The sequence below is a fragment of the Salarias fasciatus genome, chromosome 10 (genome assembly GCF_902148845.1).
Source record: "Salarias fasciatus chromosome 10, fSalaFa1.1, whole genome shotgun sequence".
NCBI classification, from domain to species: Eukaryota; Metazoa; Chordata; class Actinopteri; order Blenniiformes; family Blenniidae; genus Salarias; species Salarias fasciatus.
The window spans coordinates 23,982,224-23,997,246 of record NC_043754.1 but is presented as its reverse complement, the minus strand read 5'-3'; the positions used below and the strand labels follow the sequence as shown (position 1 = coordinate 23,997,246).

Below are 15,023 nucleotides of genomic sequence, written 5' to 3'. Positions count from 1 at the left end.
CCCCCCTAGTGGCCAACATTCCTAAATGCACCTTTAACATTTTGCTTTCACCCGGCTGTTCTGACCACTGCTACGAAGATATTTTGTTCACAGAAAAAGGAAACCTGACGCCGTTTTTTGTGCCTCCAAGCTGCTCAGTGAACGTACTCTTCTATTTATAGGGTGATTAAAGCCCAATAACCAATCTGTGGAGAGGTGAAGGCCTGCCACGGTGAAACCTTCTCATCAAAAACAGAAAAATGAAGACAAGTTTTTTTTAAAAAACAGTTTTTATTGCTGTCATAATGAGTCGAATGTAGAATCTCTTACAGAATCACTTTGCTACAACTTTAACATTTCATATCCTCCTGTTTCATCACTATTTACATGTTGAAAGGTTTCTGGTCGTCTGGTACAGAGAGCCAAGCAACTCCAAGTGTGATGATTGGTTTTGTTTTCTTACGATGCAGTTTTCAAGGCTGAAAGTCTTTTAATTGCCGTTTGTGTCCTTCACTCACTTCCTAAAAACAGCCTGGACTTTCTTCAGACCTTAACTCTAACCTCGCCTCGGCGCCTCAGACACACTGCTCTCTCACTTCACCCTTTGCCCTCGTCTCACTCTTTAAAACCGCCGTGACGATGTGGATATGAAGACACACGCTGCTGTAACTGTAAAGGCACATTATGCTTCAACTGGAATCAGGATTTTTTTTTGTGCCATCAAACCCAAAACAAGTGCTTGTGGGTGTAATTTTCTCAGATTTCTTGGATGGTCAAATCTCCATGTTCATACACGTAAAAACCTTTGAAAGGGGCGACACTGGGTATTTAGAAGAGTGAATCCTGGTCAATGCAAGGGGAAATACATTTTTAATGTAATCCTAACTCTGAAAGTCAGACCAGTTCTCCAGAAGTCCGTCAGTCAGTGCCGTTGGTGTATTGGGAAAGCTTATTCTCCAAGTCACAGATTCTCTTCTCCTGAGACAAAACTGTGGCCTTCAGGTTCTGAATCTCCTCCAACAACCTCTCGAGCAGCTGAGGCTGGACAGGAGGAGAGAGGAGGAGGAGGGAAGCAGAAACAGGAGAGAAGGAGGAAGGATGAAGGAAGAGGTAGGGGGAAAATAGGTCAAGGACAGTGAGCAACCAGAGGGAATAAACCAAAACAAAGATGGGAACTCTGGGGTAGAAAAGTTAAGGCAGGTACAAACAAGAGAGATAAAAAGAAAAAGAAAAGAGGGTTAAAAAGAGACAGATTCTTTCACAACTCATATTAAATCCTGATTACTATCTGAAAAAGTGAAGCGTTTCAACTCTGGGAATTATTTGTGTACAGACTACGTGACAATAAGATATAAATTTAAAACTACGGACATTCAAAGATACCAACTATGAAGAATAAAACTAAAGGCAATACATTTCAATTTTAAGGACGTTCCATGCATTGGTTACATTATGGAACCCTGAGGTGCGGAGGCTTACCGGCAGGCTGTTGGTGTCCAGAGTGGACATGCTGCGCCGGGCGGTGGGTCTGGAGTCCAGAACGTTCTTCTTGGACACCTTGAGCTCTCGGCTCTTCGGCGGCATGTAGCCGTGCCTCAGGGACATCAGGATGGGGTCCTCGTCTCGGCCGTCCAGCCACTCCTCGGGCTCCATGGCGGGCTCGGGGCCCGCCGTGTCCGGGTACAGGTCGTCCTGGAAGAGGTCCGACTGCGCAGGAAGAATACAAATGCTTTCCTTTAGTTTAAACATCTTTTTTACCACTTTAGCATCTGTCCTTTATTTTGGATTTATTGAAAATTAACTGTAAAGTGAACAGTTCCAAAAAAAATCATTAGACTTTTCTTCGTCGAATTGATCAGCAGAGCCTGGAGAGTTTTTCAGTCCAACTCACCTTTCTGGGCACCGTCATCGTGATGGGCTCACACTTCTTGTCGTGCAGCTTGAATAACCTGCGAGGATGAAAAGTCAGACAGAGACAAACGTGAACACATGTTAGCCGAAACAACTTTCCTAGGCTCCCAGTTTACCTCTTAAAAAAACTGCATTAAACCGACATTGGATGAACGGTTTGGCGTTACACAAAACCGTATATATAGCATAAATCTGCAATCTTTTTTGCATGATGTTAGGAGGCGGAGGAAGCATCTCACCGAGCGATCTCACATCGGGTGACGTCCACTCCCCTCTTGGGCATGAAGCCCATCCCCCGCTGCGGCTCCTTGCTGCTGTAGGTGTTGAGGTAGTGAACGTACGGCGGCTCCTCCGTGATCTCAAAGTAACGGATGCTGCTGTCCCCCTGCGCAGAGACCAGACGCGCGCACGTCAGACTCATGCCGACGCTGCCATGGCCGAGGCGGGATTACAGATCCAGCAGCGACGGGATTATTGGATGGACCGACAGCAGGCGGCGTACCTTTCCACAGAGGTAGACCATGCTGGCGTCTGCGTCGTAATACGGTAACAAGACTCCGTTACTTGTGTCCAACTCCAAAAGTGCGATAGGCTCCTCGAAATTAGTCTGTTGAGATTTGAGAACATACACAAACCATTTATTTATTTACGGTAATTTCTAAATGAAACAAATTCCTGCAGCGTTTGTGAAGAAGTTGTTATTTGTTTACCGGGTCCCACAGGCCGAGCTCTCTCTGACTCATCCTGGTGAATCCTGTGGTGAAGATGTTTCCTTCTCGGGTGAAAATGGCTCTCATTGGCCGGATTCCCTCGTGTGGAGCCAGACGTTCCTGTTGGTCCAGGGTCACTCTTTCAGGCGATTCATATACATCTTTAGCCACTTCAAACACACCTGACTGCTCGTCTATACATCTGTTGATCACGGAGAGGGAATCAAGCCTGTCCTCTGCTCATGGTGATTCTAGCAGGTTGAACAAAACAGCAAACTGCTGTATTTTAAATGTTATTTTAAGTATTTTAACTGGTCTGGTCCAGGTCTGAAAAAATCACAACCGTGTGTTCTTTTTGAAAATGTGTGATTTTCTCCATTAGGTCGATCTGTTTGTTCTGAAACCGTTCTGACTGTCATTGAGTAATTTAAGTTTACTCTGTGAATTTGTTTAAAAAACCTAATTTTCTTCCTCATCAGTTCTCTGGTTTAAAACATTTCTTTAGTTACTTTGATGATCCACTCTGTCGCTTCCCGGATGCTCCCAAGCTTATTCAAACTGTCTTATTCTATTACCTTTATGTTGCTTTACGCTCCACTCCATTAACCCTCAAGCAGCAGCCCAAAAGCCAGATGGATTCATGTTTTCAAGATGTTTAAACCAAACTCTGAATGTGGAAGAAGAAACCAAGACTCATCAGACCGAGCGACATGATTCCAGTCTTGTCCAGCTTTGGTGAACTGACTCAGTCTCCTGCAGCAGCAGTGGCGTATGGTGCGGCCTTTAACCTTCGATCTCAGATATTTGAGTTACTGCCGTCTTTCTATCTGTAAACCCCAGAGACGGCTGTGTGTGAAAAGCCCAGCAGCCCTTTCTTCCCCAGCCTCGTTCCCAGTTTAAACTTTAGAATCATCCCACACATGAACATTGGGTTGTTTGTGATCTCTGCCCACTCACCGCCACCACCTCCCTCTTGCGGGGGTCGCAGACACGCAGGCGTCGGTCTTTACAGGTGGTGCAAAACAAGCTGCCGTTTCGGTTCCAGCTGATGCTGTATATGAGGTCTGGGTGGTCGTCCATGGAGATGAGGGGCTCGCCTGTCCCCACGTTCCAGATGATTATCAGATTATCACTGCCTGAGGGGGCGAGGGGGGCGGGGTCAGACAAAATATATAATCAATCACCAGTACAAGGAAGAGAAGAAATGAGTGATGAATGGCTTTTTTTGGAGCGCATGAGTCCAACCTGCTGTGAGGAGGATGTTGCGTGCGGTGGGGTGCCAGCTGACGATGCCGACCCGTTTGGAGTGTCCCTCTAAAACCACGATCGGGTCCGACAGGGGGCGGGCCAGAGAGTGATCCGGGATCTGCCACACCTGCAGAGGACGCAGACGGTGAGGCGGGGGGGGGGGGGGGGGGGGACCGTAGTTATTATTTAAGGTAAAATAAAGTGATAAGGAAAAAATGGCCATGCCCCCAAAATTAGAAACAAACGTTATTTCGAAATCAAAGGACAGAACTGAAATGTTTAATTTAATTTCTCATTTGAACCTGTCGATGGCTTCTTGGGAATCTTAAAAAAATGGCCTGACATGTCATGTTTAATCTTGTTTTTACAGTAAACCTACCAGTACTCACACTGACAGTGATAATAAGAAGGTAAAACTTGCTGACACTCCTTGAAGACATTCATATCTGAGGTGCTAACTGCTCGGAAATTTCATGACGGTGATTTTCATTACACTGGAATATTTTTACTGGTTCTCAGGCAGAGTCGCACGAATCTGTCAAAATCCACACGTGTCTGTAGCTGCAGTGCACAACAGCTCCACAACCAAGACTCAAATAAACATTTATTACAAATAATAATACAAATCTGTATGTAATGGAACATTTGCCCAGTATTTTAAACACTAGAGAAACTTTGTTCAGGATGCCTGCTGCTTTCTGTGGATGGTTGACATACTTGTTGCACACAGTGCACGGCTGATTTGAATGTACAGAAATGTGTAACGACACACGGTGGTGAGAGCCGTGTTCTCATCTAATTTTAGGTTGAACTGTCAGGACTGAAAATGCAGACACATTCACAGCCGTGGCCAATATAGGGTTACCAATTAACAACCATGTAGGAGGAAACCAGAAGCAGAACAAGTCATGTCACTCACACACACACACACACACACACACACACACACACACACACACACGGATCAGCCATAACATAATGACCAGTAGGTTCTTTCTCTTTCCTTGACCAGACTGCGATGCACTGTGAGTTCTTACACTTTTTCAACAACAGCGTCTGATGTGTCCCAGCATTCACTCTCCACCTGCTTCAATCATCCTGTTGCTGGTTTATGACCAGTTCTGACCTCTACGGCTGGGAAATATCTGCCAGCACAACCTTGAATTGGTCAAACTTGTTTTTTCCCGACCACTCCAACATCCAACATGAGGAAAAAATGTTGACTTCCTGCTCACTAATTCTCATTTCTCCTGTCTGTGATCATAATAACATGGATCTTGGTGCGTGTGTGCGTTGAATGTGCAAGAAAAATCTTAAAGAATGAAGCTTCAGTGCAGTAAACAAAGGTCTGCCCACAAGAAAAAAAGAAGTTTAAAAGACGTGTTCGAACTTTATTAAACAGCTCGGTTAAACTATAGAAACTAAACAGGGAGCAGAAACAACACGAGTTGTCCTGGAAGCCTGTTTCACACAGATATGACTGAATATGGCAGCAGTCGGTGGCGATGTGGCCTTTTCACTGCACTCTCCGCTCGGCGGGTGATGACTGATCCGCATATGCTCAAGAGCACACACACACACACGCAAACGCAGCTCTCTCCACACCCACACACTCATAAACACACTGTGATGACCCTTTTCAGATCACACAATGATCACTCTCTGTGAACTGAGGGGAATTACGTCACGCCGATGGCCTTTCCACTGCAGCAGCACTGCAGAGACAGCTGCAACTGTCTGTCTGCACGCACACGCACGCACACACACACACACACGGACGGACGCACGGCAGCAGTCGTCAAACAACATCCACGCGGCTGCCGCCACAGAAGAAGCAGCGATTGAATCACTCGAGAGCACGAAGATTCCTGAGCCGAGAACAAGAGAGCAGATCTGTTCTCAGCGACAACTGTTGATACACACATGCTGAGAGACGAGAGCAGGAAGCATGAACACACACACACACACACACACACACACACACACACACACAGCAGGGGAACGTCAGGAATCTACAACGAATGAACTAAAGTTTGACGAGTTTAGGAGACGGAAGAAAGAAGGACAGAAAGAAAAAGATGAAGACAAAGCATGAGAAAGAGAATGAACTCGGTGAAGATGATGACGTGAAAGGAAAAGGAGGAAGAGTAGCCAGAAAGATCAGAGACGACAAGGATGAAGGTGATGAAGGCGAAGGAGAGGAAAAGATGACAGCCATGATGAAGATGAGGAGCGTTTTTTCTTATTTCATCAACATGAATATTTTTTAACATTTTGGAGAGTTCATCTGATGAAACAGGAAAAACTTTCAGATTCATGAAACTGTGATAGAAACTATGTCTTCTTACAGAATAATTAACTTCTAAATAATCCTCAGATTACTGAACAACCTTCGGCGGTTCCTCTCATCCTGGATCCTGATTTCAGAAACTCTACTTTCATTCTTTGCTGTTGGAATGAATTTCTAAATATTGTACATTTATAAATCTTTTTATTTATTTATTTTATAAATTAGAGTTTTAGAGTTTTCTCCTGATACCATTGAGGATGTATTTACAGCGACCCCTGCTGCTTGGACTCTGTCATTACACTCAGTGCCTCAGTGGTGAAATGTTTAGTAGTTTAACCTCACAGCAAGAAAATCCCTGAATAAAGTCATATAACCAATAACCAATAAATTAAGACCATGTAAATCTTTTTGTGTGACTCTTTTGACAAGAATGATGAAAACACTTACATTTAAAACAAGAATATCTTATTTAAAAAAATCCTAAACAATGTGAATATTTTGAGGGAAAATATTGAGTTAAATCATTTCTAAAGCTACAAAATACAGTAAAATCTCAAAAACACTAAGATCTCTATTAGCTTATGTGTTTATAATTAATTGAGAGAACGTTTTATTTGATTAGTTTGCACTTTCTCAAAAGTATGACATTGGATAAGTAGGCTATTGTATTGTAAATTTCAAATGAATGAAGGATTTTTAACCATCAATTCATATCAACAGATTCACCTTCAGCTTGCCTGCATACTGACAGTAATCGCTAATAAATACTTCAGAAACAGCAATTAATGTCTCTCTAATCTTCACACTTTGTATTATAATCCTGCCCTCTGGCCTTCGGTCCGTCTGGTTCATGTTAAAATCTCAGGATCATTATGTTTTGATTCAAGCTTTATTGCTGAACCTTTTAGTAAAATAGACTATCTTTATCATAATAGCTGTACTTGAGTCTGTTTTGGTTCCTAATATTCTGTATAATTCTTGCTTTCCTAACATTTCAGGTGTTCTGCTTCCGCATGCTGCGCGCCGGCGCTCCAGAGAGTCTGCTGAGGACGCCGCTCGCATACCAACACACCTGGGAATGTAAAAACACAACCGTCATTTGCTCCCTGCTCAGCGGTGCGGCCGCCCTCACGGGGGGGATGAAGGGCTGCGAGGGGCGCCGCAGACGGAGGCACGAAGAGACGGACTGATGGAGGGATGGAGATGACGCACGGCGGGTGGGCGGACGGTCAGACAGGTGGAGCCGGCGACGCCTCCGCTCACTCTCTGAGTCACACGGCAAACTCCTCGGCGAGCGTTCGAGACTTCTCTCGCCCACACAGAGCTTTTTCACACACACACACACACACACACACACACACACACACACACACACACACACACACAGGGTGGTTACCATCGCAGTGCAGTCCTCCGAGCCGCTGGCGATGATGTTGTCGTCATGGGGGCACCAGTCGATGTCGAGGACGGGGCCGGAGTGTCCGATCACCAGCGGGTAGTTCTTATCCACACGACCTGACTGCAGCACACAGCACTCCGTTAGACCACAGCACCTCGTGTGTGTGTGTGTGTGTGTGTGTGTGTGTGTGTTAAAGTGTCTTAAAATCTTAAAAAGAATGAAGAAATGATAGCAAAGAATAAAATAATGATACTGTGCTGATCATCTTTACCATGACAGAAACACTGATGTGATGGTCAATATGAATCTAATAATAATTGAAGAAAAAGGTTTAACAGGAATAAACCATGTAATTCATGAGCTGCCTATATGTTTAAAATAGTATCTTGGAATAACATGATGAATTTAACTAGATAAAATGAGCAATAAAGGATAACAGTCTTCCGGTATGAACCTGCTGAGGATTAGAGTGTAATTGTTTGAGAAGAGATTTAAAAATGACCCTGTTAAGATATTTCAACAAGTCAGTGCAAAAAAAAAAACAAAAACAACCAAATCATTTCTGCAAAAGACTATTCACTCTCACTCCATTGGGTTAATTTTGTTTCCACACCTTGATCACACCTAATAAAATTAACTCCAATAAACCCAAATCAATCAACTTTAGTCATCCATGGAACTTCTGATTATTTACTTGGTGAAAACTCTGTTCCTTTTTGAACAATTTCCCTGAATTACACACAAAAAAAAACATAAATGAATTGATTACTTTTAATTTATATATCTTAATTATCTTTAGTCAGAGAAAATCTAAAAGTAAACTAAACACAATAAAATGTGACAGAACCAACTCAAAAATATTAATGTGGTGATGATGAGCAATCCAAAGTGAGGTAAGCCGTTATGACTGCCTGTGGCCGGCGCGCTGTTAACGTGTGTGTTGGTCTCTCAGGTCCGCTCCCTGCACACACACTGGCCCCAGCAGCCGGGTATTTATAGCCGTGTGACGAGGCGTTGAAAGGGGAGTTTTTCTTGTGGCCTGTTGGGGACCCAGAGGGAGGAGGAGGAGGAGGACGGGGAGCGCGCCGGCGTGTATTAATAGCACGTCTGTTCGCCATGACTCCACTATATAATCCTGTTCGTTTCTCACCAGCTTCATGAAGCAGGGCGTTTCTAACTCTCACCGGTCAGATCGGATCCATCCAGAAGATTGACCTTTTGTTCAGCTTTAACCCCCCAACAAGCTCAATGTGGGGTAAAGAGAAAGAAAGCTGAAGTGCTCGTGAAACATTGTGATATTTAAACTGTCAAAGTGATCAGACTGAAGGAAAGTATCTTCATATTGTTCAGAACTGCTCACACTTGCTCCACATCTGAGCAGCAATCCTTTAAAATGTATATAAATCGGATTTTACCCACATTAAGGTGTTTTGTACACATTTGAAAATTGTTGGCGAAGACTTCACGACTGGCTACTTGTGGCTGTAAATCTGGAACGGCTCATTAACGAATCCTATTCAGCTGAAACTATCTCACTCACATCAAAATACTCACACAGCTGCAGCAAATTCCACGTCTGTCATTCATTTTCCGGCGCCGTTCTTACACTGCAGGCTGCAGGAGTCCCAACAGTTCCACTAACAACTAACTTTCATCGACTTCTGACTACTTTGGGTTTATGTATTGGATCTGATTTGATATGAAACAAGTGAAAGGATTGCAGTTAAATGTCATTAAAAGTGTTTCATATATCAGTTGTTTTTATGGGACACTCATTTCAATTCTACTCACCGTTGACAATATTTACTCCCAGTGGCTGTTAAGGAAGGATGATTTAGTTTATGGAATCATTTTGATTTCATTCAAGTTGGTCATTATACTATTAATATTATTAATACGTAATAAAATCTGTTTAAAAAAAAAAGAAACTGATAAACAGTACGTTCATTGCAAACGATACAAAAGATCAACAATTTAATGTCTTATCTGCAAAAAAAAGGTCCTGATTTGACTGACTACACTTTGTTTTTTTTTGTTAAGTTTGAAGCACAAGTTCAGAAGTCATAATTTAATAAATTTACAGAAATCGACTGAAACTTCTTCTATTCAGCAGTGGTTGTTTTAAACAGGTCTGAGTTGAGGAGAAATATGCAGAGATGAGGAATATACGAGTGGTTAATGAGGGTGACCACATGCCCTGCAGCATCTGGTTCTTAAAGTTCCTCCGACACGTGGACGACAGAAAACTGAGACTGGACAACTGCAGCAGCGTTAACGCCTCGCTGCTGTGTCGCTCGCCGGCTACAGAGCTCAGAAAAGGATCTTCTGTCATATTTCTCTGACTCATCAACCTCGTTTACATCACATGTGCATTTCAGCGATCTGAGTATTTCACTGCCTGTTAATAAAGGCAGAGACAGCTAAACATGACACAGCAGTCACACACACACACACACACACACACACACACACACACACACACACACACACACACACACACACACACACACACACACACACACACACACAGTAATCTCCAGAAATAGCTAAAAGACAGCAGGTAAACAGTCTGCAGGATCCAGTCAACAGGTTCTGTGAATATTAACTTTCATTTCAGTCAGACCAGCGGTTCACAGCTCGTTAAAAAGACTGTAGTTCCTTCATGTAGTTGTAGATCAGACCCTCTGTATTTTGACAGGACTGCATTTACGTTTTAGAATGTGTGTACATGAAGTTTTGCTGTTACGCTAAATACGAGAAACATTTCTAAATTCTGAATTTTGACCAACGGAGGCACTGTCGTTTGACTTCAGTGTAGTGTTTGAATGCGTGTGTAATCAAACTTAATTCACACTTTAATTCAGTTTAGAAGAAGCACTATGAATCTTTCCAGGAGGAATCCTGGGATAAATGATGGTGAGAACTTGACACACCTTTTGGAGATCATGCATTTTGTTGCAACGCTTGCAGCATTTCTGTAAAAATGACTCGAAATGCGTTGTCCAGATCCACAGTGGAGATGATTTCCATCTCATTCATTACTTTAGTTAAGTTAGCTATATTCGAATAAAATTACAAATTTAACATTTTACCAGACAAGCAATCTAATACTTCCGAAACTGTCTTTGGTTTCTTCTGAAGTAATGGATGAACGTCACACCATTACATTATTAAATATTTGTGGAAACCACCAAATTGCAACAACTTGCAAAACTGTGGCAATTCTACTTATAACAAGGGAGATGTTATGTTTCGCTCTGGTGTGTCTTTATCAAGAATCTTGTGCTCACACACTGATTACGTATATGTGTGGATGTTTACAAGAGAGAAACGATTAACATTTCAGCAGCTGAACTTAAATTTTTAATTCAATATGCTGTGTTGTGCTGAGCTTCTCTTCTTATTATTTCCCCCTGGGGATTAAAAAAAAGGGTCTTCTGATTTGTTTTATTTGATACATTTCACAGAAAAAGTCTGTTTGAAGCTTTAAATTTGCAAACCTCTGCAGGTAATGAATTGTTGACACATTATATTGAAAGGCAGTGTAGCGCTGTAGTGAGAAATGATCATTCAGGGTGTAGCTATAGGCCCAGAATTCAAACATAAGTGTCATCTTCAACATTTTTCATCATGTACAAATGGCATTTAATGGTTATTTACTCTGACTTTTGTAATATCTTGTTGTACTTTCACTTGAAATTCGTTTTCTCACTCCTTCAGTGAATCAAGCTGTGCAGAAATTTGTCACAGTCTCTTGTTCATCCCAACACACTGCGGAACAAACCGGATTAACTTTCATTAAAGACGTGTGATGCTGTTTCTTGCACAGAAATCTCCATTATATTTGATGTTATGACCCCTGCAGCAGCAGACGGGTTCATGAAAGGCTCCACGCTCCGCTGCACTGACCTTTGACAGAGGAAGCACCAGGAAGGCTCCTCCCCCGCTGGATTCTACGATGACCGCCAGGAACTTTGGGTTGACGGCGCAGAAGGAGCTGTCCCACGTCACCTTGGACACACGGATGTCATCGTAGGTCTGCTCCGTCTTCACCGCCTGGCCGAAGACGTGGCGAAATTTGCTCTGCCGCACGATGCTGCGACTCATGGCTGCAGGCGAGACGGCGCGGGGAGAAACCAATCACATCTCGCACTCAAAGATCAGCCTTCATCCTCATGACAGTACACATATTTGTACTTATGTAATCATACACTTGTATTTTATGGATAAATTTACAATACACATACACTGGTATTTATTTATATTCAGTTTATCAATTTGAAAAACATTTTTGATACACTCTTAATTTCCATTTTGGTTTCTGTCAAAGTCATGCATTGTAGAAAGATATTATGTGTGGTTTTTTTTAACATGTATTTACAGACTTGAGATGGTTGGTTTTTATCAGACTCTCCAGCCCTGCTCCTGGAGAACCCTGATCCAGTATAGAGCTAAAGGATGCTGGACAGGGGCTCTGCAGGAACACGGTTGAGACCTCTGGTTTCTAAACATACTGATATTAAAATATTGTCTAAGTACTTATGAATCATGTTTATATACCTGTGTATGCACTTTTATACATCAAAGCTACAGCACTCCATCACGCTCAACTCTTTTAATAGTTTGTATTTTCAATTCAACTCAATTCAGCTTTATTTAAATAGTGCTAAATATAACGCAGTCATTTCTAGAATCTTTAACAGAGAAAACACAACAGTTGTCACATGATGATGACATGATTTCTAAGATAACACCTTTTTTTTGTCAAAATTTGTGCTTTGTTATCATAACTTCATGTAGTGCGCTGAAACACTGTTGGACTGACAGGTAATTCACACAGACCTGCTGTTACTGTTGCAGTGTTAGAAGGATTTTATTTGAGAGTGTAGCTTTAAATACCCTTCAACAAACTGTGTGATGTGTTTTTAGGCCGCTTGCTGACTGACGGCGTGCGGTCCTGCGTGGTTGTCTCAGACTGGAAGCCAGCAGGTCAGTAATCCTCCAAAAACTCCGGGGATATTCTGTAACAGCGCCTGCCCATCAGTGCAGATATTAATAGTCGATTGTCCAACCAAACAGTCTGTGAGCGCCGAGCATCAAAAATACACAAACACAATGTCACAGATAGACGAGCGCCACACTGATCCCTCTGAGATGAAAGGCCAAACTGATTCGTTTCCAGACTGCACCGTCTTACGTAAGGCCACAACGGAAAACCCAATTCTTAAAGTAGGTCTGTGTCCTTGGGGACATCAGACTGAACATGCAGTTCTTCCTCTAGTCTGTGATCCAAACTCAAAGCGTGGCTATGAGCTCCACCTGAGGCCGTCTCCTGTTGATGATGTCTGACATTACAGCTAAAAATGTGCTGCGTTAAGCTCCAGAGTGACTGGAAAGGCCTTGGAGTGGAGGGCTGAGGCTGAGTGATGAGAGGGCACGAGGCTGTCGCTGCTTTCCTAGAAGCTCTCTCTTATCAGGAGATTGACATTCCAGCCAGCACTTCACATGAGCCAGCTGTGGGGCACCTCAGGGCAAAACCCCATTACTTGCATGCATGCATTGTAAAGTGATATTCAAGCTCCACATATCCGACGGAGGCATTTAATGTCTGTTATTACAGTTGGCTGCAGAGGTTGCTCCAACTCAGGAGGAGAGGAGGGCGCACGGGAGCATTTTCTCTTGTGTATGGACAAAACCAGTCACACGAAGACATGAGAGGAGATGCGCCTGATTCAACAGAGAGCCGGGGGCAGGAAGAAGTTGTCAAACTTACTGCGTGAAGAACAGAAACGCTCCTCGGGTGAATGGGACGGCCCTCCTCTGCTGCGCATGGCGCAGCTCCGCCGGGCCGGAGAATGACACTGCCACTTCCCTAATATAGACATGACAAACTGCCCTGTCCCCCCCGGCCAGCCGCTCCTCCCACCTCCTCCTAAATAGTCCCAGAATGAACGGCAAACGCGCCCCGTGGCGCTTTATCACTAATGAAATACATTTAAGCAGCCTTTGCGCACAGCCGACACAAATACACAGAAAGTCAGAGGAGGGGGGGGGGGGGGGGGGGGGAGGGGGGGGGGGGGGGAGGGGGGGGGGGGGGCTGAGTCCAACCTGCTCCCCCCTCAGAGGAGCACACTGCTGCTCCACGCACAACTTAACATCTCCCTCAGGAGGGGAACCGCTCAGTGGCGGGGTTCGGTTTTCCTCCCCGCCTGCTTCGCCTCCAGCACTGCGGGACAGAGGCGGACGCGCCTCACTGCGCCGCGGCACAGCTCACCTCCGGTGCTGGGGAGACCCCGGTTCCCTGGACGAGTCCTGCCGGTGTGTCCTGCTCGTGTCCGGTCCCGCCGCTGCCGTTAATCCTGTGGATTATAATCCCCCGGCCGTCCTGGACTCGGTGCGGAGTTTCACTGAGGAGAAAACTGCGTGACGCTCCTCAGCAGGGAGAGAGAGAGAGAGAGAGAGAGAGAGAGAGAGAGAGAGAGAGAGAGAGAGAGAGAGAGGGGAGGGGGGGGGGGCGGGTGGGTGGTGCAGGGTGGGTGCCGTCTATTTTAGACCAGGCTGTCAGTGCTGGGAAACGTGAGGCGCGTCCCCGGGGGTCAGTGCCACCACATGGCGGCCCCTGATGGAGCAACTGGGACTTTAACAGGTAAATAAACACAGTCTGATCTGGAAACATGGACAAGTTCATTAAAAAACAAAGAAAAAAGCAACAATCCCCTCATATTCTGAGCTGGAAACACTGTCCTGACTGCACCAGAACGCCCTCTCAACTTATCAAGATTACACCCCCAGCATCTTTTTTTTTAATTTCTTGGGGATGAAAGCCAAATTCACACATAAATATCTGATTTAATGTTGATCCATTATCCAATATTGCTATGTAATAACACTTGAATGTTCCATATTGTCCAGTCACAGCAGTTCCTACTCAGATGTTTCTGAGAGTTCCTGAAATAAAAGTGTGTCATCCAAACAACCCACACACCCTTTAAATTTAAGATCAAACTGTCTCAGGTCATCATGGATGGTTCTCTTAGGTTAGATGCTGTAGGTTTAGGCTGTTGGGAGACCTTTAAAACACGCAGATGTCTCTGAGTTTATGTTTCCATCCTGACCTCCAACTGCGGAGCCAGAAGTGTGCGATCAGTGCTCCTTAAATATCAGCTTGTGCGTTTTCCTCCCGGCCATCATCCGTCACTGCAGGTGACTCCACGTTGCCTCCAGCAGGACTGCAGATGCTCTCTGACCTTTCAGCTCAAGCAGCTGCAGAGAGGAGGCTGTACAGTGAAAGCAAGAACTCTGCACTTGTTGCACCGGTTGCTGGTTCCAAGAAAGACAAAGCGGGTGACGCAGATCACGAGCAGCGGAATTCAACACGGTGAACATACCTGAGACCTGAAAAGCATGCTGCTGAAGGAGGGTTTGATTCTGGACAAAAAAACATGTCAACATCTTCAACCAAATGCTTTAGTTACATTCTTCACAA

At 44.2% G+C, this 15,023-nt stretch overlaps 3 protein-coding genes across 4 annotated transcripts in view; 1 reads left to right on the top strand and 2 right to left on the bottom strand.

The window, feature by feature from the left end:
• Window positions 1-7,516, top strand: part of taok1b (TAO kinase 1b) — a 41,118-nt gene extending 33,602 nt beyond the window's left edge. Inside the window, exon 22 of the mRNA XM_030101529.1 lies at window positions 7,461-7,516. The gene's annotated coding sequence lies outside the window, so the exon portion shown is untranslated. The remainder of the gene's footprint in view (window positions 1-7,460) is intronic.
• On the bottom strand, window positions 270-13,964 carry coro6 (coronin 6). 2 transcript variants are annotated; one of them, XM_030101532.1, is made up of 11 exons: window positions 13,812-13,964; window positions 11,447-11,646; window positions 7,535-7,657; window positions 3,846-3,975; window positions 3,558-3,736; window positions 2,601-2,720; window positions 2,393-2,497; window positions 2,130-2,275; window positions 1,871-1,928; window positions 1,459-1,686; window positions 270-1,020 (listed from the first exon to the last, which is right to left on the bottom strand). In XM_030101532.1, exons 2-11 carry the CDS (start codon window positions 11,642-11,644, stop codon window positions 898-900), a joined length of 1,410 nt encoding a protein of 469 aa, XP_029957392.1. In that variant the 5' UTR covers window positions 11,645-11,646; window positions 13,812-13,964; the 3' UTR covers window positions 270-897. The 2 variants fall into 2 exon arrangements, with proteins under 2 accessions (XP_029957392.1, XP_029957393.1); XM_030101533.1 differs by having other exon boundaries at window positions 973-1,156.
• Window positions 4,749-15,023, bottom strand: part of ssh2b (slingshot protein phosphatase 2b) — a 29,652-nt gene continuing 19,377 nt past the window's right edge. Inside the window, exon 16 of the mRNA XM_030101524.1 lies at window positions 4,749-4,796. The gene's annotated coding sequence lies outside the window, so the exon portion shown is untranslated. The remainder of the gene's footprint in view (window positions 4,797-15,023) is intronic.